The 25,383-nt window shown below is 36.6% G+C and overlaps 1 protein-coding gene across 3 annotated transcripts in view; it reads left to right on the forward strand.

The window, feature by feature from the left end:
- LOC106062953 (GATA zinc finger domain-containing protein 14-like) overlaps positions 1-25,383 on the forward strand; it is a 91,329-nt gene that overhangs the window by 17,891 nt on the left and 48,055 nt on the right. For all 3 annotated transcript variants that reach the window (XM_056025871.1, XM_056025870.1, XM_056025869.1), the window contains 2 exons: positions 4,838-4,920; positions 16,664-16,908. In XM_056025871.1, coding sequence (XP_055881846.1) covers positions 4,838-4,920; positions 16,664-16,908 — 328 coding nt within the window. The remainder of the gene's footprint in view (positions 1-4,837; positions 4,921-16,663; positions 16,909-25,383) is intronic.

Genomic DNA, 25,383 nt, shown 5'->3' on the forward strand with positions numbered 1-25,383 from the left:
CAATGAAAACTGTGATAGGCAACGACTGTTTCTCAAGACCACAGAGTTCTTCTATTACAGTTCTGTAAAAGATGGCAGACTCTAGGCCTTCTTGCAAGCCTAATGCCTCAGCAGCAATGGTAGATCTAACTACCCTTTTGATCTTCGAGGCTCTCCAAAAAATTGGACAGCAATGCCCGTCTTTGTCTTTAATCCATACAATATGAGCACTTGTACTTCCTGTACCACCACTAAGATTACCCAAAGCGGCATCGCAGAACGGAAGCAGCTCCCAGTCTTCTTCAGGTTTTCCATGCAGGCCTCTATACAATTGTATGGGTCTTAAGTCCTTTAGCTTTCCGATGATTTTATTGCTCGCATTAGGTCTGTAACCAAAGCTTTGTTTAACTTTGTGCTGAGATCAACTAACTCAAAAGCCATATCAGGTCTGGAGCCTTGAACGACCCAATTTAACTGGCCAATGAGTTTTCTGTACAAAGACTGTTCTGTATCATTCAACTGCAAATCCTTTTGCAAACATCTTGCTGGGTCTAACTTTGGGCGATCAAGTTTTTCGATGTACGCTGTGTGGTCCAGGATTATCCCATCTGTGACTTGTCTGATATCGAATCCGATGTAATAAAAATTTCGCTCTTCTATCTTTCCTGCCACAAATCGTTGACGCAATTCACACATAGTCTTCTCAAAAAACGTCATTGCCAGCATGAAGAAAGTCGTCGACATGGCAACAAATGATGTCACATACAACTCCATCACTCGTTAATGTGAACAGTGCTGGATCAAGGCTTGACTGTATGCAGCCAAGTTCAATAAGCTCTTCTTTGACACTTAAATAAAACTGTCTTGCATCATCCTTGAGTCCATATAGCCCATACTTCAGTTTCCAAATAACTTTACTTGGAGTGTTACTCTCTTTTGGAGGTATAATATGTACCTCTCTATCCAGGGGCTTTCCTTGTAAGAATGCAGATTTGATGTCTGTTGTTTTAATCTGCCATTGTTTACTAGCCACAATTAACAAAAAAATTCTCATAGAACCTTTAGCAACAGTTGGACTATCTTTTGGTATTAAGTCTTGCTCTTCAAATCCTCTTACAACTAGACGTGCTTTTGGTGAACCATTTTTCATTGTTATAACCCAACGTGTAGAAATAGCATTTTGTCCACAGTCTTCAACCTCTTCATATGTTTCAAACTGTTTTAATTTCAATAACTCCAATTGTTTGGCTTCATCTATCTCTTTGCTTGATTCAACCATTGATAAACATACATTGTCGCTATTGCCTCCCCTTGAATATTTCCACTCAATTCGTTCAAGGTCAACACTTTTTCTTTCTTTGTCCACATTATTTTCTATGTTATACCAATACTTATATTTTCCTGTGACTTTGCCTGCTCTTCCGAGAATGGTAGCTTTTGTCCATTGTTCTGATTCGTCCATTCTGTATTCTATTTGTTTATTTGGCTTCAAACAAGTTACAGAATGAATGTCTGTCCTTGTGTCACTTTCATCTCTAATAAGTTCACGATCTCCATCAAATATTTCGCTTACACCACTCTTGATGATGTCATGAATCGTTTTTGTGTTCTTCTCATTATCTTCTGTACTCTCTTCCTCCTCCACGCTCGCTTTATAAAGTCTGTTAGGTGCCACTCTGACAAATACACCACCATGTCTCACAAAAACAACTTTTCCATCTTGGAATACCACCTTTCCGGGTCCTAACCATCTCTCTTTGCCTTCACGCTTGTAAAAAACTTTGTCACCATTTTGAAACACCTGCTCTGACGCTCGAACTTTAGAACGCAGGGCTCGTCGTATTCTTTCACTTGACTCTGATTGAATGTAAGCTTTACGTGCCTCGTGGAGAGCGGTCAGGTGCTTATGGAAGACTTCACTTGTTGTGCTGCCCTCTAAAGCTGGTAATTTCGCCTGCAGAATGTTAGGTAAATTAGGGTTTCTCCCAAACACAAGTTGATGGCTACTATAACCATTTCTCATTTGCAAAGAGTTTTTAGCCATATTAGCCCAGAATAAGAGAGTTTCAAGATCTACATCTGAATTTTCAGCCTCAAGTTTCATTAGCATGTGATCGGTAATAGCGTGGACCCGTTCACACAAGCCATTCTGATATGGACTGAAAGCTGCAGTTGTACTAACTTGAATGTTCAAGATTGATGCTACTTCTCGAAGCTCATCAGAATTGAACTCGCCGCCATTATCCGTCATCAACGCCTTCATCACTCCAAATATTCCTACCCAGTTTGTCATCAAGGCATCAATGACATTAGACGTTTTTTTCCGGTTGATTAGTACAGAAACACTGTACCTCGACCACATATCAACCATGTGCAGTATCCATTGACCTTTGTATTGTTTGAGATCCATTGCAACTTTTTCATTAAAGTCTCTGGCCATAGGGCAGGCCACTACAGGTCGAGATGGTGTCTTGGCAAATACTTTGCACAGTTCACAGCTTCTTTCTATATCTGTTAATTCCTCTTCAAAATCCTCACACCAAATGTTAGCTTCTTGAAGTAAAGCCTTAAGTCTATCCTTCGGAGGGTGTGCGAACTGCCTGTGTAGTTTTCTAATAGTTGCCTTGCGTTTTTCAGGGGATTCGTCGAATACTTTTACTGTGTTGACCTCTTCAATTTGAATCATTTCTGTCTTGTCAATGGGAATGCAATAATGACCAGAAGATGTTAAGTTTAAGGCGACCTCTTTTCCAAATATAACAGCTGTATCATTTTCCAGATCCATTTTTACTCCTGCTGTTTTCATAGCAGATCTGGAGAGTAATAATGGTATGTCTGTTTCTACAGCATCAGTCAGAAGCTTAACTTTCTTTCCAGCCACTGTGACAGGTAACTCATATTCACCTTTTGATTTTATTATTGTCCCACCACCAAACTTAAACATTCTGTGACCTTCTCTTAACTTCACTTTGTTGCGGTCCTCTTCATCTAAAGAGCTCAAAAAAGCCTCCAACCATGTCATTCCACACACTGTACTACTGCATGCGCTGTCCAATACGGCACAGTTAAAAGCTTCGACCCCCAATTGGGAAGTTTCATCTTTGTGATTTCCTGTGAACAAACAGGCTTCTTCTTCCTGGTCAACAACATTGACCCTCTTAGACATGTTTTCCCAACTGTCAGGGCACTTGGACAAAAGATGTCTGTATGATCCACATGATTTACATGTTAAGACATTTCCGTCGGGACCAACTGGGTTAATATTTTTCGAACTTCGTTGAACTTTTGGGAATCCAAAACCTCGGGTGCCGCCCCTTCCTTGTCCTCCACCTCTCACTTGATGTCCGACTTTAGGCTTATAATTACATTTTGTCTGATCTTCTCGTTTTCCAAAGCTACTGAAGTTTTCACGTCTTTGGTATCCCGCTGCCCATAAAGCTTCTTCATTTTCAGCCAAAAACGTTGGCTCAAGTTTGATACATGCCTCTTGGTCCTTCAGCTTACTTTCTTCTCCCTTAAACTTTTTCAAAGATGACTTAGCTTCTTCGTACAAGGTGTCACGATTGGCGTAATTCATTCCGGTCAAAACAAGCATCTTTTCATTTCGTGTTATTCTTGCCTTCCTTAGTAACTTGAAGGCCAGAATCTCAGGTAACAGCTTCATCTTTTTCTTCTCTATTCCTCTATATTTTGTATCAAATTCTGCTATAAAATCCTGTATTGTCTGGTTTTCCCCCTGTTTAAAATCTTCAAACTCGTCAAATTTGTGAATGCTATCTGCGAGGTCATCTTTGGCCAAGTTCTTGTCAAGAAACTGCAAAAGTCTCTCAAAGCCTTCCCGACACTTGAGCTCTGATAGGTCTAATTGTTCGAACACTTTTTCTCTGATCCCTGATTCACTGTTTTGTGGTAGTGAAAGGGCTATGGCTATAGCTCTTTTATCTTCTTTTAAGTCAGTTATTTCATTCCATGCTAGTAACTCTTGTTTATACAGTTCGTATGGCTTTTCTTTAATAAATGATGGAATCTCTATCCTAGTAGCCATTATTACTCCGAATTGGATCAATAAAGTAAATAATTTTACTTACAGCTCTGCTACCACTTGTTAAACTAGGAACGCTACACTTAATAAACAACACCAACACTCTAGTACCAGATTCATGAGTGAATTTATTTACACACTATGTTAACACACATGACACATAACATTCCAACATTCAGTCCCTTAGTCAAGGGGAATCATTCAAGTTACTCATATAAACAATGTCAACAATATTAAAAGATTTGATAATTTCACATGATCATGACAGTTACGATATTGTGACAGAAACTAGAAATCAGGTTATAAAGGCATGTGAAGAAGCAGATAGACAGGTGCTAGAGAGAAATGAATTAACACGTTCCAGAGTGAATGAACATAGAAAAATGACGGAATTAGAGGTAGGACAAGATGTTTTGGTCTTACATAAGGATAACAATAATGCTTTCTGACATAAGAAAAAAAATTTGCGTAAGTGAAGACATTTTGAACAGTCTTTTTGAAAAGTTTTGAGTCGATGTTTTTTGTCTATGAAAACGGCGTGCATTTTAAACGGTAATACTTAGTAGATGACATGCCTATTACTTTAAATAGGTTAATTTTTAAAACATTGGTAAGTAACAATGTCATTCTAACTTGGTTTAATAACTACAACGAATGTATATATTTTTCCTTGAAAAAAAAAAATTGACCGGCTTCATCCTCATCACCTTGTCAGGGCGTCGCGTCTTTTTTTTTAGGATGCCTTACTTCCAATGGGGTGTAATCTCTCACTTTCAGAAACGCTGACATAAAATATTATTTGCTTTTTCTTTTCAGAAATACCCATTTTTGCTCGCTGTGATATGAAGACCTATAACTCTGGACATAATATATCCGGTACAGTTTTCCTACACCAGCTGGTATGTTATTGATATATTTCTTGTTCTCTTTTTAGTGGCCTCTGTTAGGGAAAAAGCCGCTTTTAGGTCTGTGCAAAATGTCCGTCTGTCACACTCAGATCTCAAAACTTAGAAGAGAAATGAAAAATATTATATCACGCATCCCAATCAGCACTTTTTGAGGTTAGCAATGGCTCTTTTATATCCCAAAACCTTAGTCTACAGGAACTATGTGATGAGCCCTTTGCTATACGGAAGTGAAACATGGTCAGCCTACTTCCAATACGGAAGTGAAACATGGTCAACCTACTCGTGGCAGAAAAAAGGTAAATATCTTCCACCTCCAATGCCTAAGGCGGATCTTTAAGAAGGTGGCAAGATAAAATAATCAATGAGGTAGTGCTACAAAGAGCAGGGTGCCAGAACATCTGCTGTGTAATCAGCAGCAGACGCCTTGGTTGGCTTGGCCAAGTTCATAGAATGCCAGAAGGTTGACTTCCACAAGACGTTGTGTATGGTGATCAAACAGAAGGCAGGAGAGCCGCTGGTCGTCCACTTTTACGGTATACGGATGTATGGAAACGCGATATGAAGCTATTCAAAATCGACACTACCAGCTGGGGAAAAGTAGCACTGGGTAGATCCACATGGAGAGCGAGAATAAGGAAGGGTCCGGGATTGCAGATGCCATACACAACAGTATCGGATGCTCTGGATATCAAAATTGTTATCTGACAAGATTAATGACCATCAAGGGCGGACTGGCTATATGGGCATTCGGGAAATGCCCAGTGGGCCGGCATCCAAATGGGCCGAAATGGCCAATATGACAAGCATTAAATTGTTTTAAAAGTTTTATAACATTCTCTTATAAAAGTGACCATTTTAGAATCTTTTTTTTTTATAACATTTTACTGACTCGACAGTGTATTACTAATTTAATCTTAACACATTTTGTGACTTAATGTAATAACCTACATCCGTAGACATTGCTACTTGCAGGCTTTATCCTTTTAGGTATTCACACTTTGGGCAACATATATATTTCTTATAAAGTTATAGCGTCCCCTATATGTGTACAGTTATCGATACATTATCAAATTTAACATGATTTTGGGCCGGAATATTTACAAATGCCCAAGCCGATTTTGACACCCAGTACAAAGGTCCTTTAAATTATGACCTTGGACATCCGTTCAATTAGAAGCACTGATTAGTGCACATCAAATGTAAGATAAAATAAACAGATATACTTTATATACTATAATAGTACATGTCCTCTTTGGCGAGCTTAAAGGAGGTTGCTTGACAGAGGTGCCCCTCCCCCTCAAAAAGGTCGACTCAGGCGCCACATTTTGCCCTCACTGGAATAGAGAAAAGTTGCTGAAAGAGACAGTTGGAGAGCTCTCACAAAAGCTGCGGGACACACATTTGAGACCCCCCCCCAAAAAAAAAAGCCCTTATTAGACAGGCGCAGTAGTCGAAGAAAAAAGAAATTAAATAGACCGCCGACGGACAACGACTTTGTCCACATGAGGTGCAGAAAAATATGTAGGTCGCAACTGGGTTCGTGTAGTCATGTGAAATACTGCACTTGTCCTTAATCTTCGGAATCGAAGACATTGCCATTAATATTACGTATCCTAATGGGCTTTGTTGCTGAGCATAAAAATTATATATGTGTCAGACGCGAATAGCCCAATTTTTCAGTAAAAGAAATTACAAAAGGTATTTCTCTATAGAAGAAGTTACGAAGGCTATATAATATACAACCACAGACCTATATATATATACTACAATAAATATAGGTTTTTTATTTCTAGTTACGATTTATTTAGGTAGGTGCTGTTTTACAATACATTCCAAGTATTAGAGTTTAGAAAAACCCAGGTTCGTTTCTTGTGCAACGCTATTAGCTAACACCGCATATGATCTCTCCATTTATATATTTAGATCTATAATCTAATTCTAGTCTAGATCTATATATAAAAATCGAATAGATCTAGTAATAGTATAGATTCGAACTTGAGACTAGATTGCCGAGTCTAGCCTATGCTATGCATATAGTCAGTTTTTATTAGAGTAAAGTCTAGATATTACTAAAGACTAAAGTTAATTATTAGATTATTAGATATAGACATAGGACAATAGATCTAATATTACTGTAATACATTTACTATACTCTATACCTAATCTACTAAGCTAGAGATCTAGGCCTATCTATAGATCTATCTATAATCTAGTCAATCTAGATCCATACGATATTCATTATAATACTTCTACTTATTTAATAAGTTAGTAATTAGACTTAGATCTATTATAGTTTATTAATAGATTTACTTTTCAATGCCTAGACCTAATAATAAAATTGCTAATGATATGTCTAATGAGTGATTATTTTTATTTTTTTTATAGTAATAGGCCTACTATATCTAGGTCTAGACTCTACTTAAATCTAGTATAAATAATGACTGTCTAAGACTCTAAATCAGCGATGCCCAAACTACTGCCCTGGCCCGCGACGTGCTTCTATCCGGCCCGCCAAAGCATTGGAACAAAATGTAAAAAAAAAATAATTTAAATTTAAAAAATTAGAATGTTGAAAAAATATTCTCTTTACGTTAGGATTTTCACTCATTCTTTGATGAATTCCATCTATATGTTTGGTATTCTAATATTCATAGTAAATATTTTTTGTATTGTAAGAACACAAGTGTTGTTTTTTTCAATGACGATAAAACTAGACAGCTATTTTTAATTCTTGGAAAATTACGCTACTGTCTTGAGCTAGCCGTGTCCTTGACACCTTGTGTGTGAACACAGAGCATCATTGATGCATCGTTTTGGGTCGTGTTCTTTTGATATCAAAGTGATTGGTACCGTATTGTTTAACGTTTGTGATTTAATGAAATGGGAGAGCCTAAGAAACGAAAAGTGGACTCTGAATGTAGAAACTTTCATGAAAAGAGGACAGATCTTTACTTTTTTGTGGAATATGATAGTAAGCCAACATGTTTGATTTGTAAAGAAAATGTGGCTGTTTTTAAAGTAAAGAACATAACATTAAAAGACATTATGAAGCCAAACACATAAACACATATGGTGGCATTCTTGGTTTGAGCCGCGAAGACAAGATTGTCAAGTTACGACTAGAGATTGGGGAATTGACAAGAATATTTAACAAAAAGAGGCAAGAAAATGAGTCTGCGATAAGGGCCATCTACAGAGTTGCTCACATCTTAAGTAGAGCAATGAAGACTTTTTCCAATGGCAAATGTGTAAAAAAAAGTGCTTGCTAGCAGTGATGGAAGAAATGTGTCCTGAAAAGAAGAATGCAGTAGAAGCTGTCAACTTTTCTCGCATGATAATTACAAGGCGAGTGGAAGATATGGGAGTAAATCCTCATTCACAATTAAAAGACTGAGCAGCAGAATTCGATATGTTTTCAAATGCTGCTGACGAGTCCACTGACATAACTGATACTGCGCAACTCTTGGCATTAATTCGCGGTACAAACAGCAATTATGATATAACAGAGTTAGCAGCTATGAGGAGCATGCATGGGACAACAACTGGAGAAGACCTGTTCGAAGAAGTGTCAACCATCATAGAGGACCTTGCTCTTCCTTGGAATAAATTAGTTGGAGTGACTACTGATGGCGCAAGAAATATGGTTGGATGTCACAGCGGAATGACAGCAAGAGTTATTTAAAAAGTTGTTGAGTCAAATGGAACTGAACCCCTGCGGCTTCACTGCATCATTCCCCAACAAAATCTCTGTGGAAAGGTTTTGAATCTGGACCATGTGATGATGATTGTGCTCAACATTGTAAATTTAATGAACTCACAGGCGTTGAATCACAGAACTTTCAAAGATTTTCTGACAGAAATAGAGTCCGAATATGAAGAAGTTCTATTTCACAGTGAAGTGAGGGGCTGGTTAAGCAGAGGAAAGGTGTTAAAACGTTTTTTTTTTTATTTGAGACACGAAATTGAAATATTTATGACCGATAAATAAAAACAAGTGCCACAACTGAACGACCCCTCATGGTTGTAGGATTTGGCTATTTTATGCGACATCACATCACATCTAAATGAACTCAACACCAAAGTATAAGGGAAAGACAAATTGATTTCGCATGTGTATGCAGACATATGTGCTTTCTAAACAAAATTGCAACTCTTCATTCAACAGGCGGAAAAGATGCAACTTGACCACTTTCCAACCTGTACCACTCTACAAAATAATAAGCAGCTACATATGTCTTTCCCTAAACAAAGAATAATCCAACTTCTGAGGCTCTTGATGGATAATTTCAGTGAAAGATTTGTGGATTTTCAGAATTAAAAAAAATGAAATCCGTCTTTTTGAAAATCCGTTTGCTGCCGATGTGTCAAGTGCTCCGATAGATCTGCAACTGGAACTGATTGACTTACAAAGCCAGACATTCCTGGTGGAAAAATTTCAAGTGATGCAGACTATTGACTTCTACTCCATGTTACCTGCAGAAGCGTTTCCAAATCTTCGAAAACAAACGCTAAGGATGATCACTAAGGATGATGTTTTCAAGCACTTATTTGTGTGAACAAACTTTTTCAATGATGAAACGGGCGAAAACCATGTTACGTAATCGACTCACGGATGAACATCTAGATTCAGTGTTCGACCTGGTGTTTCATCTATGCAGGCATAAATATTTAGAAGATGGTTTTGGATAAACTTCATGCATCACATTAATTTATGTAAGTAGGTCCACAAATAAAACTATTAAAAATAGCTTATTGTATTTTTTTTTCTTTTTGGTGATATGGCCCGCGACACGAATGCCGAAAATTAAAATGGCCCGCAGACCAAATATGGTTGGGCATCACTGCTCTAAATGATTGAGACTTTCACATATAGGTGTTGTTAATAATACGGCATGTCGGCTGAAAGTAAGCTGTATACAAAGTATACATATATAAAGTGATTTTTTTTTGGTAAAAAAAATTGCTGATGTACTTAGTGTTAGATTGCCTAACTTTCAACTACTAATAAATTAACAATTAACGTTGAAATACAAGAAAAGTAATAATTTTTCCCGACATTGAAAAAAGGTGCCGGTACCCCGTACCGGTGCGTACCGTCACAAAAATATATGTATATCTCAATCTTCTTTCATTTAATTTTTTTGCGGGGTTATTGCTACTTAATACATTGATACCGGATCGATTTAAATAGGGCCTAAGTATACAAGCAGGATTTCGAGCATTGGATAAATTTATTTTTTAAATACAAAGTTTTATTGAAGAGTTGTTTGAAGTTTGTAACTTCTTAAATTCAGGCTAAAAAGCCTACATTTTTACACTCATTTCTAAACAATTAGAAGAGATGGACTGACTCATAGTGTAGCTTGTGTACATCTGCAAAAACACAAACTCTCTTTGTAATCTTATCAGTTAGACTTTCAAATCTATTTAAAAAAACTTAGTGATTATTTTTACTGTATAATTCTATTATTATTCCTTTTTAGAATTAGGATATAAACAAAAATTTGCCATATGACTTTGTCTAACAGAAAAAAATGAAACTTACGTCTATTTATACAGTTATTTTTAGTTACCTAGTAATATAAAATATATTGAACTAACACGTACATTCATCATAATGCAGCAATGCGATTTTTCGTTTATAAACATAGCATTATTTACGACCAATATTTTACATAGGCTGCTTGGAGAAACCAGGTATACCCATTAGGAGAAAAAAAGACCCCTTTACTCAAGAAAAATTTAAGAAACTAGAACAGACACAAAATAAACAGTGACATTCATAACAAACTAATATTCAAAATTGATTAGAGTAACAATTTTAAGTAATCATTTAAAGTTTAAAATCACTATAATTTTTTTTCAACAATTATTTTGTGTATGAAATTGTGTATTGGAAAATGCCGGCTACTTGAAATAAGCTAGTCCTAAAAAAACAACACAGATCTTGGGTAAAATACTCATCAAATAAAGTACTGTAAATGTGTAGTTTCACGCGCTAGTTTCAGGTCTGTTATTTTTATAGCCTTTATCGGGTTATCGTCATTCCAACTGCTACATATGCATGTGAGACGTGGAAGTCATCTGTCAAAATTGAGAAAAGACTAAATGTGGCTCAACAGAGATGGCTGAGACGGATTTTGGGAGTCAGTTACACAGACCGGATCTCAAACAAGGAAATCCTTTGCCGAACTGGGAATCGAACACTTAGTGAGCTTGTGACAGAGCGTCGCATGAGATTTGCCGGGCATGTTCTACGACAAAATGAACTACGCATACCAAGAGTTGCAATGACATGGAGGCCAATACGAGGAAAGCGCAAACAGGGACGTCATCGTATAACTTGGCGTCACACCTTCATGGAGGACCTCAGAACAGTAGGCACCAGGTGTCAGGAGGCTTCAGACATTCCAATGACAGATTTTTATGGAGACAGCTTGCCTCCCAATGCGCCGAACGGCGGGGGAGTACCTAAGTCTAAGTCTAAGATATAACGCAAAAAAAAAAATAGGGGCCTACCATTAGCTCTTTAACGGATACAATGAATACCAGCACATATAGAACTAGAAGAAAATGAGAAAGCTGACACACTCGCCAAGAGTGGGAGAACAAATTCACAAATTAAACATAGCACTCTATCCAGAAAAAATGAAGAAACTAATATATATATATATATATATATAATTCTCTTCTTTCCTCAACAGTTTAAATGAAAAGAAGTAAAGGAAAGATCACTATCTTAATTCTGCGGATAGTCCACGAGAAAACAAGAGGGTGGGGGGGGGGGAGAGAACACGTAGTCACAAAATAGCAGGGCCGGACCGCTGTAACCAAGAAATATCACTCTTTTTTTTTTTTATTTCTACCTCACGTTAAAAAAAAGGGGGGGGGGGAGTAATCTACTCTGTAGTAACTATCGAGGCAACAGAGCACACCATGGAAAGATCACTCTTGAGTGGCAAGGGGGGGGGGGAAGTAGTCACTAAATAGCAGGGCCGGAATTAACCATTGTAGAGCCTTATGCGAAACGGATTTCGCGGGGCCAAGTTTGGGTAGGGATACGGATAATAAGTGAAAATTAAGAGCTTGTATTAGAAAATAAATTCGTCTTTGCATTTTATTCATTTTTTACTACGTAAAGAATTACTTTACGAGCCTTTCGTGTAGCGAAGTCATACAGTATATCATAATAATTCTATTTCCTACATAGATCACGCTCAATAGCAAGAATTACCAAATGTTTCAATCTATCTACGAGAATTGTTGATCTCTATAAATTCTTCATTAGTTTGAGGCGCGAAAAGCTTCTTTCACTAGATTCCACATTTGCGGGTATTGCATAATGCCGTTTTTTTTATCGCGTTAGGATTGGCGTTTTCCATATTGAATGACACCCCAAAATGATAATTTTCGTCTATATCAGGGGTGGGCAACCTCTTTGTATCGAGTGCCGCATTAACAAAATTTTGGGAATTGGGGGCCGCATATATATATATATATATATATATATATGGCAACCTCTTTGTATCGAGTGCCGCATTAACAAAATTTTGGGAATTGGGGGCCGCATATATATATATATATATATATATATATATATATATTGTTTGTAAAATGTTTTACATTTTTCGGATGTTGCTTTCAGAGTTCCTAGTCCAAACCTCCCGCAGGACGACGGGGGATGGGAGCGGGCAGGGTTTGAACCCGGGACCATCGATAAATCTGAACGACAGTCCAGCGTGCAAACCGCACGACCAGGCAGCCATATATATGTGTGTGTGTGTGTGTGTGTATACTTACAACTTAGAAAAATACGCTAGTTAACTGTATAATGTCTTTTAATTCATATTTATACTGTATCATACATTCACTTTTCCTTTTTTTCACATTCCAAATTGAGGAATTACTAGAGTTAGCTATTTCTGAAACCAATTAAAAAATATTTTTTTTATTTGCTATTGTCTTTTCATATTACATTTCACTACAAATGTACAGTTGTACTTAATGTGAGGAATTTAACTATTTACACTCGTGCGTAATGTTCCTGAATTGTGGAACTAGCTTTCTAGTTGTTATACTTGTGACTGCTGTCAAATTATAGTCATTCACCATCGACCTGTGATTACACTTGTTTATTTTCCACAAGAAAAATACTTGTTCACATATGTATGTGTACCACAATAATGTTAAAACTTAGCTGCAAAGTTTTTTTAAAGTGTGGAAATACAGCTTCTGGTACCTATTAAGCTAAAATGATGAGAATTCATGCAGCTTTGTGCAAACTTTTCTGTTTAGAGTTTATGGTTGGGATATTCTTTAAAAAAAAAGTTTTTTCTCAGTCAAAGATCGAGCTCCATCATTTGTTACACTTGCCATCTTGTTCCAATCATACCCAACATTCAACACAGTTCTTAAAAGCATTGAAGAAATACTGGCCTGAGATTGTGTCTTTGACTTGATGAGAGAGTTTCGATAATTTGTAGGAAAATTTAGAATTATTTTTAATAGATTAGCATTTTATATGTATATACTGTGGGTACACATAATTTCTGTAGGTATTCGCGGGCCGCATAAAACACTTCAGCGGGCCGCATGTGGCCCGCGGGCCGTAATTTGCCCACCCTGGTCTATATATTTCAGGAGATTTGTATGAGTTTTCAAAAGATTTTAATATTTTCCGGATATTTCCAGGACCTTTTCGTATATTTTGCAATTGCAGGAGATTTCAAGGACCTCCTGTTAAATCGACAGAAGGCCGCGGGAAATCTGTTATAAGTTATACAAGATTACAAAAGACAGTTTGTGTGGAAACACAAACTCAAAATCGGCCCCCGAAGTGGTCCACCCAGGCAGGCTTCAATATTTTCAGAAAGAACATCCGAATGAAATTATATCAAAGACAAATGAGAGATAAGAATGGAGAAAGAAGGTTAACAGATCTTGTGTAGTGCCCCAACGGTCCCGCAGATCAAGGGATAGGTGAAAGTGAATGTACAGTTAGATGTGAACCTGGCCTAACTAGTTCCCCTTTCAGACCTTGTGGTCTATAGGGCAGATGATGAAAAGTTCATCTGTTTTTGTGGCCTACGGTTAACGAGGGTATCACGTAGCCAGCACAACGACCAACCGCCTTTGCTTTTCCCCAACTAATGTCAGGTACCCATTAGAGCTGAGGGGACTCAGAGGCGCCCAAAGTTGAAAATCCCAGTCTTCACCAGGATTCGAACCCGGGACCCCCAAGCGCTTTGCCGCTCAGCCACCGCGCCTCCCCTGGCCTAACTGATGTCTTATAACTGATCTAATTGTTTTAAAAAGGCTCAATCGCTTATTTGATATAATTATTGTTCGCGAAAAAACAAATTCAGGATAATGAAGTTTATAAGATTACTATTCGTTTTAAATTAGGTCTAACTTATAATACGTACTAATTAGCTTTTTCTCTTTAAAAAACTGCTTGCATAACTGCTTTTAAAAATTAGATTTTTCGCTTTCAGAAAACAAAAGTAGCCGTTGCATCAGAACTTTGAATGGTCTAAAATATTGTGATGTCGGATTTTCAATATCTTTTGTAGTTTACGAGATCTAAACGGGACGAACGGACAGACGGACAGACATTTCGCACAAAACTAATAGCGTCTTCTCTCCTTTCGAGGGCCGCTAAAAATGGTTTAATTTAATAATTTATACACCAAAAATTAGCGCGGGTCCTATAAAAGTGCGGGGTCAACTGCGGTCGCATAGGTTGCAGTGGCCTAAGCTCGGACCTGCAAAATAGCGGCGTATGCTACGCCGCCGGTCGATTAGTAATAAATAAAATAAATGAGAAATGGACAAGCTCTCATTCGAATCACAAGAAAGATGATGCCTATTATAAGCTATCCCGACAAGATCAACGTCTAATCTTTCGACTAAGGACCGGACACCACAGAATGCGACAACACATGTACCGGAAGCTCAAAATTGGAACCAGTGAAATCTGCCCATGTGGAGTGTCACCAGAGAATGCTGACCATGTCCTTCAAAACTATTCTCTTTACTATGAAGCCCGTACAAGACACTGGCCCCAAAACAACCCAATAGAAAGAAAACTATGTGGAGAGCTTCCTGATTTGGAAAACACTGCGCCGTTCATCTCATATATTGGTCTAGTCATCTGAACACTCCAACATAAAAATGAGAACGAGGAAGAAGAAGAAGCTCTTTAACAATACTTAATAGGAATTAACTTTAACACACACACAGCCGCGAAATCGCAAACCACCCAACTTATTAACAGCTCAATATAGGTATAAGTTCTAATTTCTGCGATTTCTATTGAAAAAAGTAAGTTTTTTTTTTGTTTATTTTTAGTAATATAGATCTACAAAAATCCTAATATTAAAGTAAATACTTAGGGCTTACAAAAAAAATAAAAAAAAATAGGTATTTAATTTAAAAAATCTAGATATATCATTTTTTTACCATTATAAAACTTATGCTTATAGTATAAAGTAATTAATGATGGAAATTCTTATAATAATTTAAATAGTGCTATCGCATCCGATATTTAGTGAAAGGAGATTTATATTTATATTTTAAATAATGGGTCATGATATATTCATATACGATTCGCGTTTTTGAGAATGTACTAGTAAGTGCCGTTCTGCATTCTCTTATCTTTTAATGGAATGGGTTGCCTGAGTCAGCCAGGAAAACCAATTACTTAGCATATTTTAAGTCACAGATCAACATGCATGACTAGATTGACACATGAAATGCGTAGGACGTAGCTATCTTATTTTTTAAAGAAACGTCTGTAATCTATGAGTAATACCAAAAACGTTTCAAACTCATTAAGGCTGCTATTGTATTGTTTTGTTTTCAGACTACATGCATGTATAAATAAAATACATTATGTAATCCTACGCAAGCATACATCCAGTTATCAATGCGTTATCAAACTGTATATATTTTGAAGAGAATTAGGCTTACACCTATAATATGACCTATAATATGACACATGGGTCTCATGGGTGTAGCTTGGAGGAGGAGGGTTCAAACCACCACTTGTCTCAGATCTCATTGTTTGAAAGGGAAACCCTACATAATGCACCAGTGCAGCCAACTTAAGCAAACTACTGTCACCAAATTTCATAAGCCTAGCCAAAGCGGGTTTTGTGGTTACGCTCCTCCTCCAATACAAAAACTAAAGCAAAACTATAGTTACCATTTTCTACCAGTCGCTTGACTCCATTAATTAAGTGCAGTGAATAGCAGATTTGGTTTTTGAATTTTTTAGCTAGCGGAAGAGTAGCAAGTTAATTGCACTGTAGATACCTCAAAATATGCATTTTGTAAAGCTTAAAATAACGGAAATAATGCTTGATTCCGGAGCTTCGCCACGGACCCAGCTGGATGAGCGCTCCCCCATACTACCTAGCTGTCCTTGCTGGTGTGCACTGTCTTTCCAGAATGTAATGAAGATTAATTACACACACACACACTCATATATATATATGTATATATTGCAGAGGGGGGGGGTAAAAATCCCCACACACCGAAAAAATTCTGACTACGCCCATGATATGACATATCATTTGTGGGCCGGTTTATATGGTAATGCCCGGGCCGATTTTGATACCCAGTTCGCCCCTGATGACCATCTATATATTTCTATGATTTAAAAAAAACGGATCAAGTACTGTAAAAGTATAATAAAAAAAAGATAATTAAAATACATTTCTTTATGCTCCAGCCAGGACAGTATCTGAAGGTTGAGGTTCAGTTACATGGGTTTTCTGTTCAGTCAAACCATACAAGTACCGACATCAAAGAAGAGAAGCAGTTTTTAAATCTATCAAGCAACGACATTTCACTAAATAAGCAGCTTCATGGCTTTCATGTTCATGAATTTGGTGACTCTAGTAAAGGATGTCATTCTATGGGAGGCCACTTCAACCCGGAAGGCGTTCATCACGGTTATCGTAATAATAGCCACGGGTAAGTTTTGTTGAAATAGTTGCAGATAGAGAGAGAGAGAGAGAGAGAGAGAGATTTAGTAAATGCCTTTCAATCACCGGAACAGGCCTAGTTAAGGCATCTAGATTTTTTACTACCTCATAATTTAAGATCTTAATATAGGAATTTTTTTCCCTTAAGGAAACTTTCTTTCTGAGGAAGGTTATCAAATGAATTCGAAACAATATAGATATGGATATTAAGATATTTTTCTTCGTCCAATCCATCCAATCCGATTAAATAAAAAAGTACATCTGTTTATAAGCAGCATGTGGGGTCCAATAAAAGAAAACTTACAAGGCTTTTCTCCTATTCCCGAGGAAGTGAATTGCATACATCTACGTTCTGTATAGAGACAGTGGGGGATATTTAATGTTTATTTAATATCCTCACTTAATGAAATCGATCAGTTAGTCTTCCATAATTGAAACATTCCTGGTGTTTATTAAAGGAAATATCTTAGGAAGAATGGACTCGAAAACTGCTGCAACCAGCCCGTGCCTATAAAAGCATAGTTAGTTTTATAATAGTTTGTCAAAATTCGATATGATTAATATCTATTTCTGTACATATATTAGGGGTGCACCGGATAGTCGCTCCGGCTTTGGCCAAATATCCGGTCATTTTTCACTATTCGGCAGTATTCGGTTTCGGCCGAATATCACTGCCGAATAGTAAATCGGATAGTAAAAACTACAGCGTAGCACCTTATATTTCTATTAATATTGTTAGACACCTCCGCGCTAAGTCTTTTCCAGATAGGCCAAACGGAGGTAACACTTAAATATCGAAACAACACAGGCAAAAGGCGAACAATATAAAGGTAGTCGACTCTGATAAACGATGTCGAACAAAAAGTTTAATACTCAATGAAGGAAATCGTCGAATGTCGTCAAACTTAATCTCCACGTCAATAAAAATATACCAATATTCGTAATGTGAACATGATTCAGTAATGTCAGTTCTAAAATACATTAACGTTTTTGTTTCAAATAAAAGAATATGCTTTTAAAACTATGACTATGCACCAAATATCTTCTAGTACAAAGACAAGGCGTGTTAATCTAAATAGAAATAAAACTTTACATTATAAATTCGCATTACAAACGTAGTAGCGATGTCTGGCACATTTTAAAAGCTTGTCTTGACATTTGAGTGGTCAGTAAACATGTAATATTCCTTTACTACATCACGCTGATAATCTGTCTAGATGTGCGAGTATATCTCCAGAAGTAGATGAGCAACCCCCACTTCCTTTTGTTTGTTTAGTCCTTAACAGATAGACAGCTGACCACATTAAGCCAGATGTCAACATGTTGACACTGTCTAGGGGATACATCTTATGAAGGAACTGACTTGGTTTACTTAGAGAATAATTTTTATTAGGGGGCTGGACTACAAGCCATACATCTACAAGATTAACCTGGTATGAGTTTGTTTATTTGGAGATAAGTTATCAATCAAGGGTCTGGACCACAAGCCACACCTTGTACACTGTTGACCAGGTAATAAGTTTGTTTACTTTGAGATAAGTCTCAATTAGGGGACTGGACTACAAGCCAAACCTCTACACTGTTACCAAGATTTCTAACTTGGAGGTAAATGTCAATTATGAGGTTGGACATATAAGATACCTACAAGAGTGCTTTTTTGCAACCCTAAAACCAAGAGTATATTATTAATAATTATTATATTTAAAAGCTTAGTAAGCTAGGAACTAATTTTAATGTAGATACAAATAGAAAGAATCTGTGTATATTAGCATAGAAGAAACTGGCCAGGGGTATCTTTAAAGGGAGGGCTCAACGGACTCAACACCACCAACTTCTTATTTGTTTTGTCCATGACACTTAATGTATTGATAGACATCGACCATTCTTAAACCAGAATAGATTAGAACGCAAATTGTTAAGACATATTGACACTGTCTAGAGGACACTAAGTTTCTTTACTTGGAGAGAAATGTCAATTAGGGCGCTGAACACACCCCTACAAGTATTTTGTTACACAAGCCATGGGTATAAAAGTGGCTTGTAAGGGCCTTTAGTAAATTGGACGGCAATAATAAAGGCTGATAAAAATTCATCACTTATATGGCATTACTTTAATGTCAAAACAATGGACAACTCTAAAGCAGTTTGCCATGCTTGTAAAATAGTACTTTCACGTGGTAAACCAGGCAAAGCTAACGACTTCTTAACCACCACTATGATTACTCATCTACGCTCGAAACACTCAGACTTATTCAACGAAATGACTGCATTGAAATCAGCAGTTAATAATTCTGCATCAAGTAATATCACTGGCCTGTGCGAGTACGTCTACGAGCTCCAGTGATTCGTCAAGCCTCACACACTAGTAGCAACCAGAGATTAAAGAGGTCTTAGACAAAGCTAAATTGTGGGATATTAATAGTGATAATGCTAAACGCATTCACTTGGCCATAGCAAAGATGATTGCAACTGTCATGGAACCTTACCAAGTAGTTGAGAAATCTGGATTTATTGAACTTTTAAAAGTACTGGAGAAAAGATACACTGTGCCTAGTTGCAAATAGAATGTACTTAACCCTTGAGAGATATCCATATTATAAAGTAGAATGTGAGGGGTATGTATGTATGTATGTATGTATGTATGGATGTATGTTACTTATAGACATCAAAACCGCTTGACCAATCTTGATAAAACTAGGCAGGAATGTTCCTTGGGTACCAACTTAGACCGTAGTGTATGTATTGTAGCCCTAAAACAAACTTAAGACCCTCAAAAAAAATAAAGTTGTCCGACTCTATTACAGCTATAGTATTTTATGGATCTAGGCCATGTCTACAATGTTGACATGAGAAAAGATAGAAAGGATTTAGACCTAGATCTAATTTTAAGAAATACACTTTGCGCAGATAGTTTTTTACTTTGACACATGAAAAGACAAAAGAAGATCCATTGATTTCATTATATAATAAAATTAACCTTCAATTTTGTGTTTCAAAAGCATTTTTTACATTAATTAGTTCCTTATATCTGTGATTACAGATTTCCTGACGAACATTCTTTCATTAGACAATTCAGTAATGAATCGCGTACTAAATATTAATTCGTTTAATTGTTTACTTTATAATCCCATCCCTAGATCTAAAACTCTAATTCAACTCTAAGATGATAAAACTTCTCTTCGCACAGATAGTTTTATACCGTGGCATATACACATATTAATTAAAGTCCATTCATTTCATATTTTGATCAAATAAACATTCAAATTTGGTTTTCTAAATCTACATACATGTACGGAAGCTGCGAAGCCGAGTTAAAGGCCTAGATCTATATTCATTCATGAATCGCGTACTAAAAATTATTTCGTTTTATTGTTACTTTATAATCCCATCCCTAGATCTAAAACTCTAATTCAACACTAAGATGATAAAACTTCTCTTCGCACAGATAGTTTTATACTTTAACACATAAACATATTAATTAAAGTCCATTCACTTCATATTTTGATCAAATAAACATTCAAATTTGGTTTTCTAAAGCTACATCCGTATACGAAAGCTGCGAAGCCGAGTTGAGATAGGCCTAGATCTATATTCATTCATGAATCGCGTACTAAAAATTATGTCGTTTAATTGTTCACTTTATAATCCCAATATCAGGTGACCGAGCCTCGCTCGGATGAATAATTTGTTAAGGAAGTCATACCCGAAGTCATTTTGGGAATATTCTTGTAATTACGAAAATGAACGATCGGATAAAGACTACTAATCTGAAGAGTTGTTTTAGTGTTCTGTTAGTTCTAATTGTAGGCCTAATTGTACATGTCGATTAAATTTAAAGTCTTTTAAGTCCTCCTACAGCCTAGACAAACTACAGCTCACGTCCGTCTTATAGTTTTACAATCCATCTTTTGCGTAAAACAATTGTAGGCTTACTATTAATGGCTTGAAAGAAAGTCATTGCAGTGTAACTTTTCTACGTTATAGGGTAAAACATGCACTTAGTGACAAAGTAAAATGGCGCATTTTTTCTTATTAGACTTAAATCATCGCATTAGTTTTCTAAAGAAACGTTTCCGTGGGGCACCTCAGTTGCGCCGAACAATATGCTCGTTACCCATACGGGATACGTGCCCTGCCCAGCCTGACTATAAGAAGTTCATACCGGCTTTTGCCATCCTTCCATCCCAGTGGTGCTACAGCCCGTGGAGGGATATGGCCTGCTTTTACACATCCCTCCATTCAGATCTCTCTTGGGCCTTCCGTCAACACGCCCTAACTCCAAGCTTTTTACCGAGGTTTATAGTTAAATCAAAAGAGACTGCAGCGTACGCAAACTCGTTGACCGCTAGATGGATATCATGTTTAGTGTGAGCAAGTAAGGCGTAGAGAAGCTGTGTTATGACCCTTTCCTTTGTTTTGGTACAGGAGAGGTAGACACCGAAGCATGAGCACATGGTAATAATTCACCAGCAAAATAATAATAATAATAAGGCTTGTCTTAGAGTCCGAAAATTAATGAGGATTGCAGCTGTGACCTACATATCTTGCCACTTCCAAGGCAAGCATAACCGTTGTCCGCGGTGCTCGATTAAGATTTTCTTTTAGCGTCTGCGTTTGTCCTCGGCAGCAAATTTTCTTTTGGTCTCAAATGTGTATCCGAATTCTTTAAGTCCGACAGTTACGCTGGACAGAGCAGTATCCTGTATGGGAGACGAATCTCAGACGAACGCATGCCAAAGGCAGTCTTTTTTGGTGAGCTAAAAAGTGGTCTACGTAACACCGAAACGCTTAAAAGACCAGCTTATGGCGCAAACTTGACTTAGCTGACATAGAAGAGAGCATATGGTTGCATGCAACCTCAGAACGAGACAGCTGGAGGTCACCAGCAAAATAAACAACAAAGTAAAAGGTATCTACACCGCTCTACACAATTAAAGAGTAAACAACTTATTAAGCACTTAAAACACAATAACTAATCATATATCGGCACATTTAATTTCATTACTTTTCTTTCATAGTTCTATAATAAATCAATCTACAGTAAGATGGTGCGCAAATGTTTAATTAGGTCTATTGATCCTTTAGAACTCGATCTTGTTTGCAAAGAAATATTTTAGTATACTGCTGTAAGCTTAGTGACGTAAGCAGCGTTTTTCCCGTTTACGTCATGGAAAATTTTCATTCATAAAACATTCTAGCCAAAATTAATTTTTCGATAATGAGCCATTTTCAAACCGATATAACGGTCGATCTCGAGTTTTCCCGATGTGGCCAATGAGATGAGAATTTTTTTCTCACTATTATGCACATACCGTGAAATTTTAAAGAAAAACGTTAGAGCCGTTTTCGAAATAAAATTTATATATATATATAAATATAAATATATATACATACATACATACATACATACAAGAATTGCTCGCTTAAGAGTATAGGATGAATGTATCGGCTTCGGGTAATCCCATTTTCGGAAACCTAATTTTATTTTCGTAGCGAAAGAGAAAAAACTTGAAAGGATCATTAGTTAAGTTTAACATACATCTAAATCCAATCCACTAGATTATTCAAAAGCATTTTTTACATAAATTAGTTCCTGATATCTGTGACTACAGATTTCCTGGCGAACATTATTTCATTAGACATTACCAATGGTTACACATTAACACATCTCTCTACTGAGTCTATTCCTAGGCCTAGGTCTAAAACTCTTATTGAACTCTAAGATGATAAAACTTCTTTTCGCAAAGATAGTTTTGTGCTTTAACACATAAATATACTAATTATTGTCCATTCATTTCATATTTTAATCAAATTAACATTCAAATTTGTTTTTCTAAAGCATTTTAATACATTCGTTCGCTGTTCGCTAAAGCTGCGTAGCCGTGTTGAGATAGGCCTATATTCATTCATGAAAAAAGGTCACGCATGCACAGCAGAGAATGAACTCTATAAAAGCCAATGTTTAACTCTAGATTAGTGTAGATTTAGATCTATGTCTACCTCAATATATACTTTATAAACATGAACAAAATACATACAAAATTTAGTATATTCATCTCAAATTTTAATCAAATATATGTAGGCCTACAAGCAAATGTTTTAATTTGAAAAAAAATGGATTTAAGCCTATTAGCTATTTTGATTTGATAGCTTCATTCACACTATTTTTACATTGACACATTCGCTTTACTTATTACATTATTATTTCGTTTAATTGTTTACAAAACACTCTCAGTGACTATATCGACAGTAATGCGCAAATAAAGACCCGCGGGTCGCGGGTAACATATGTCTAGTCTATACTATAAAGTAGAATGTGAGGTGTATGTATGTTACTTATAGACATCAAAACCGCTTGACCAATCTTGATAAAACTAGGCAGGAATGTTTCTTAGGTACCAACTTAGACCTTAGTGTATGTATTGTAGGCCTAAAACAAACTTAAGACCCTAAAAAAAAAATGTGTCCGACTCTATTACAGCTATAGTATTTTATGGATCTAGGCCATGTCTACAATGTTGACATAGAAAAGATCGAAAGGATTTAGACCTAGATCTAATTTTTAGAAATACACTTTGCGCAGATAGTTTTTTACTTTGACACATGAAAATACAAAAGAAGATCCATTGATTTTATTATATAATAAAATTAACCTTCAATTTTGTGTTTCAAAAGCATTTTTTAAAATTAATTAGTTCGTTATATCTGTGACTGCAGATTTCCTGACAAACATTCTTTCATTAGACAATACCGTAATGAATCGCTTACTAAAAATTAATTCGTTTAATTGTTTACTTTATAATCCCATCCCTAGATCTAAAACTCTAATTCAACTCTAAGATGATAAAACTTCTCTTAGCACAGATAGTTTTATAATTTAACACATGAACATACTAATTATAGTCCATTCATTTCATATTTTGATTAAATAAACATTCAAATTTGGTTTTCTAAAGCATTTTTAATAGACTACATTCGTTTACGAAAGCTGCGAAGACGGGTTGAGATAGGCCTAGATCTATATTCATTCATGAATCGCGTACTAAAAATTATTTCGTTTAATTGTTTACTTTATAATCCCATTCATTTAACAAAGCTATCGCTCTTTTCGTTTTTAATAGATATGTATGTATCGCCTCGGGTAAATCCATTTTCGCAAAACTAATTTTATTTTCGTAGCGAAAGAGAAAAAAATGAAAGGATCATTAGCTACGTTTAACATACATTTAAATCCAATCCACTAGATTAGTAAACACAAACTTAGACCCGCAGGCCGCGGGTAATGTCACTATAAAACAAAGATTGCACTTTGCCTTTAAAAGATTTACATTAGTTACATATAAGTTTATATATTCTACAGTGGTCATCCCACATACTACTTTACTATTGGTGGCCTCATACATAAACACACACCATCTCATGTTACAAAGATTAGTTTATGATAAGCATCCATCCATCCACCCATCCCAGTGGCGCTACAGCCCATGGAGGGCTCTGGCCTGCTTTAACACATCCTTCCATTCAGATCTCTCCTGGGCCTTTCGTCTCCACGCCCTAACCCCAAGCTGCTTCAGATCTGCTTCCACATCATCTATCCATCGCATTCGGGGTCTGCCTTTGGGTCGCCTGCCTTTTGTTTTTTGCCTGTATACGATTTTGGCTCCTCTGTTGTCTGACATTCTTTCAAGGTGACCTGCCCAACGTAGTCTGTTCTTTTTTATTTCGTTCACTATTGGTGGGTCTTCATACAATTGATATATCTCATGGTTAGTGCGTGTCCTCCACCCTGTTTCATCCTGTATGGCACCATAGATTTTCCTAAGAGTTTTTCTTTCCCAAGTGTTAAGTAAATTTTCAGATGTCTTTGCCAGTGTCCAGGTCTCACTTCCATACATCGCTGCTGGTCTTATTATGGTTTTGTATAATATTTTCTTCGTTTTTCTTGAAATTGTTTTGCTCTTAATTAAATGGTGGGTACTATAAATGCTCTGTTGCCTCCTGCTATTCTTTCCTTTATTTCTATTAGTAGGTCATTTTTTGAAATAAATAGTACTTCCTAGATATTTGAAAGTTTGGACGTTTTCAAATTCATGGTCTTTGATTTTGATATATTGTCCCTCTGTTTGATTGTCTCTTGTCATTGTGATGTACTTGGTTTTACTGTCATTGACCTCAAGTCCTGCTGGTCGAGATGCTTCTTCTAGTTGTGTGAAGTCTCTAGCAATGTCAGAGGTTTCTTTACCCAATAAGGCAATGTCATCGGCATAAGCAAGGTATTGTAGAGGTTGGCTGTATATCGTCCCTGTTGGTTGTGGACCCGTGTTTTCTCTCCTGAAGTAGTTATTAATAGTTCCGCTTGTGTTTATGTGTATATTTCTTATAACTCTCTCCAGTGTTAAATTGAAAAGCATGCAGGAAAGTGCGTCTCCTTGTCTTAATCCTCGTTTAATCCTAAATTCCCGTG

This window comes from Biomphalaria glabrata, chromosome 4, assembly GCF_947242115.1.
Source record: "Biomphalaria glabrata chromosome 4, xgBioGlab47.1, whole genome shotgun sequence".
Taxonomy (NCBI): Eukaryota; Metazoa; Mollusca; class Gastropoda; family Planorbidae; genus Biomphalaria; species Biomphalaria glabrata.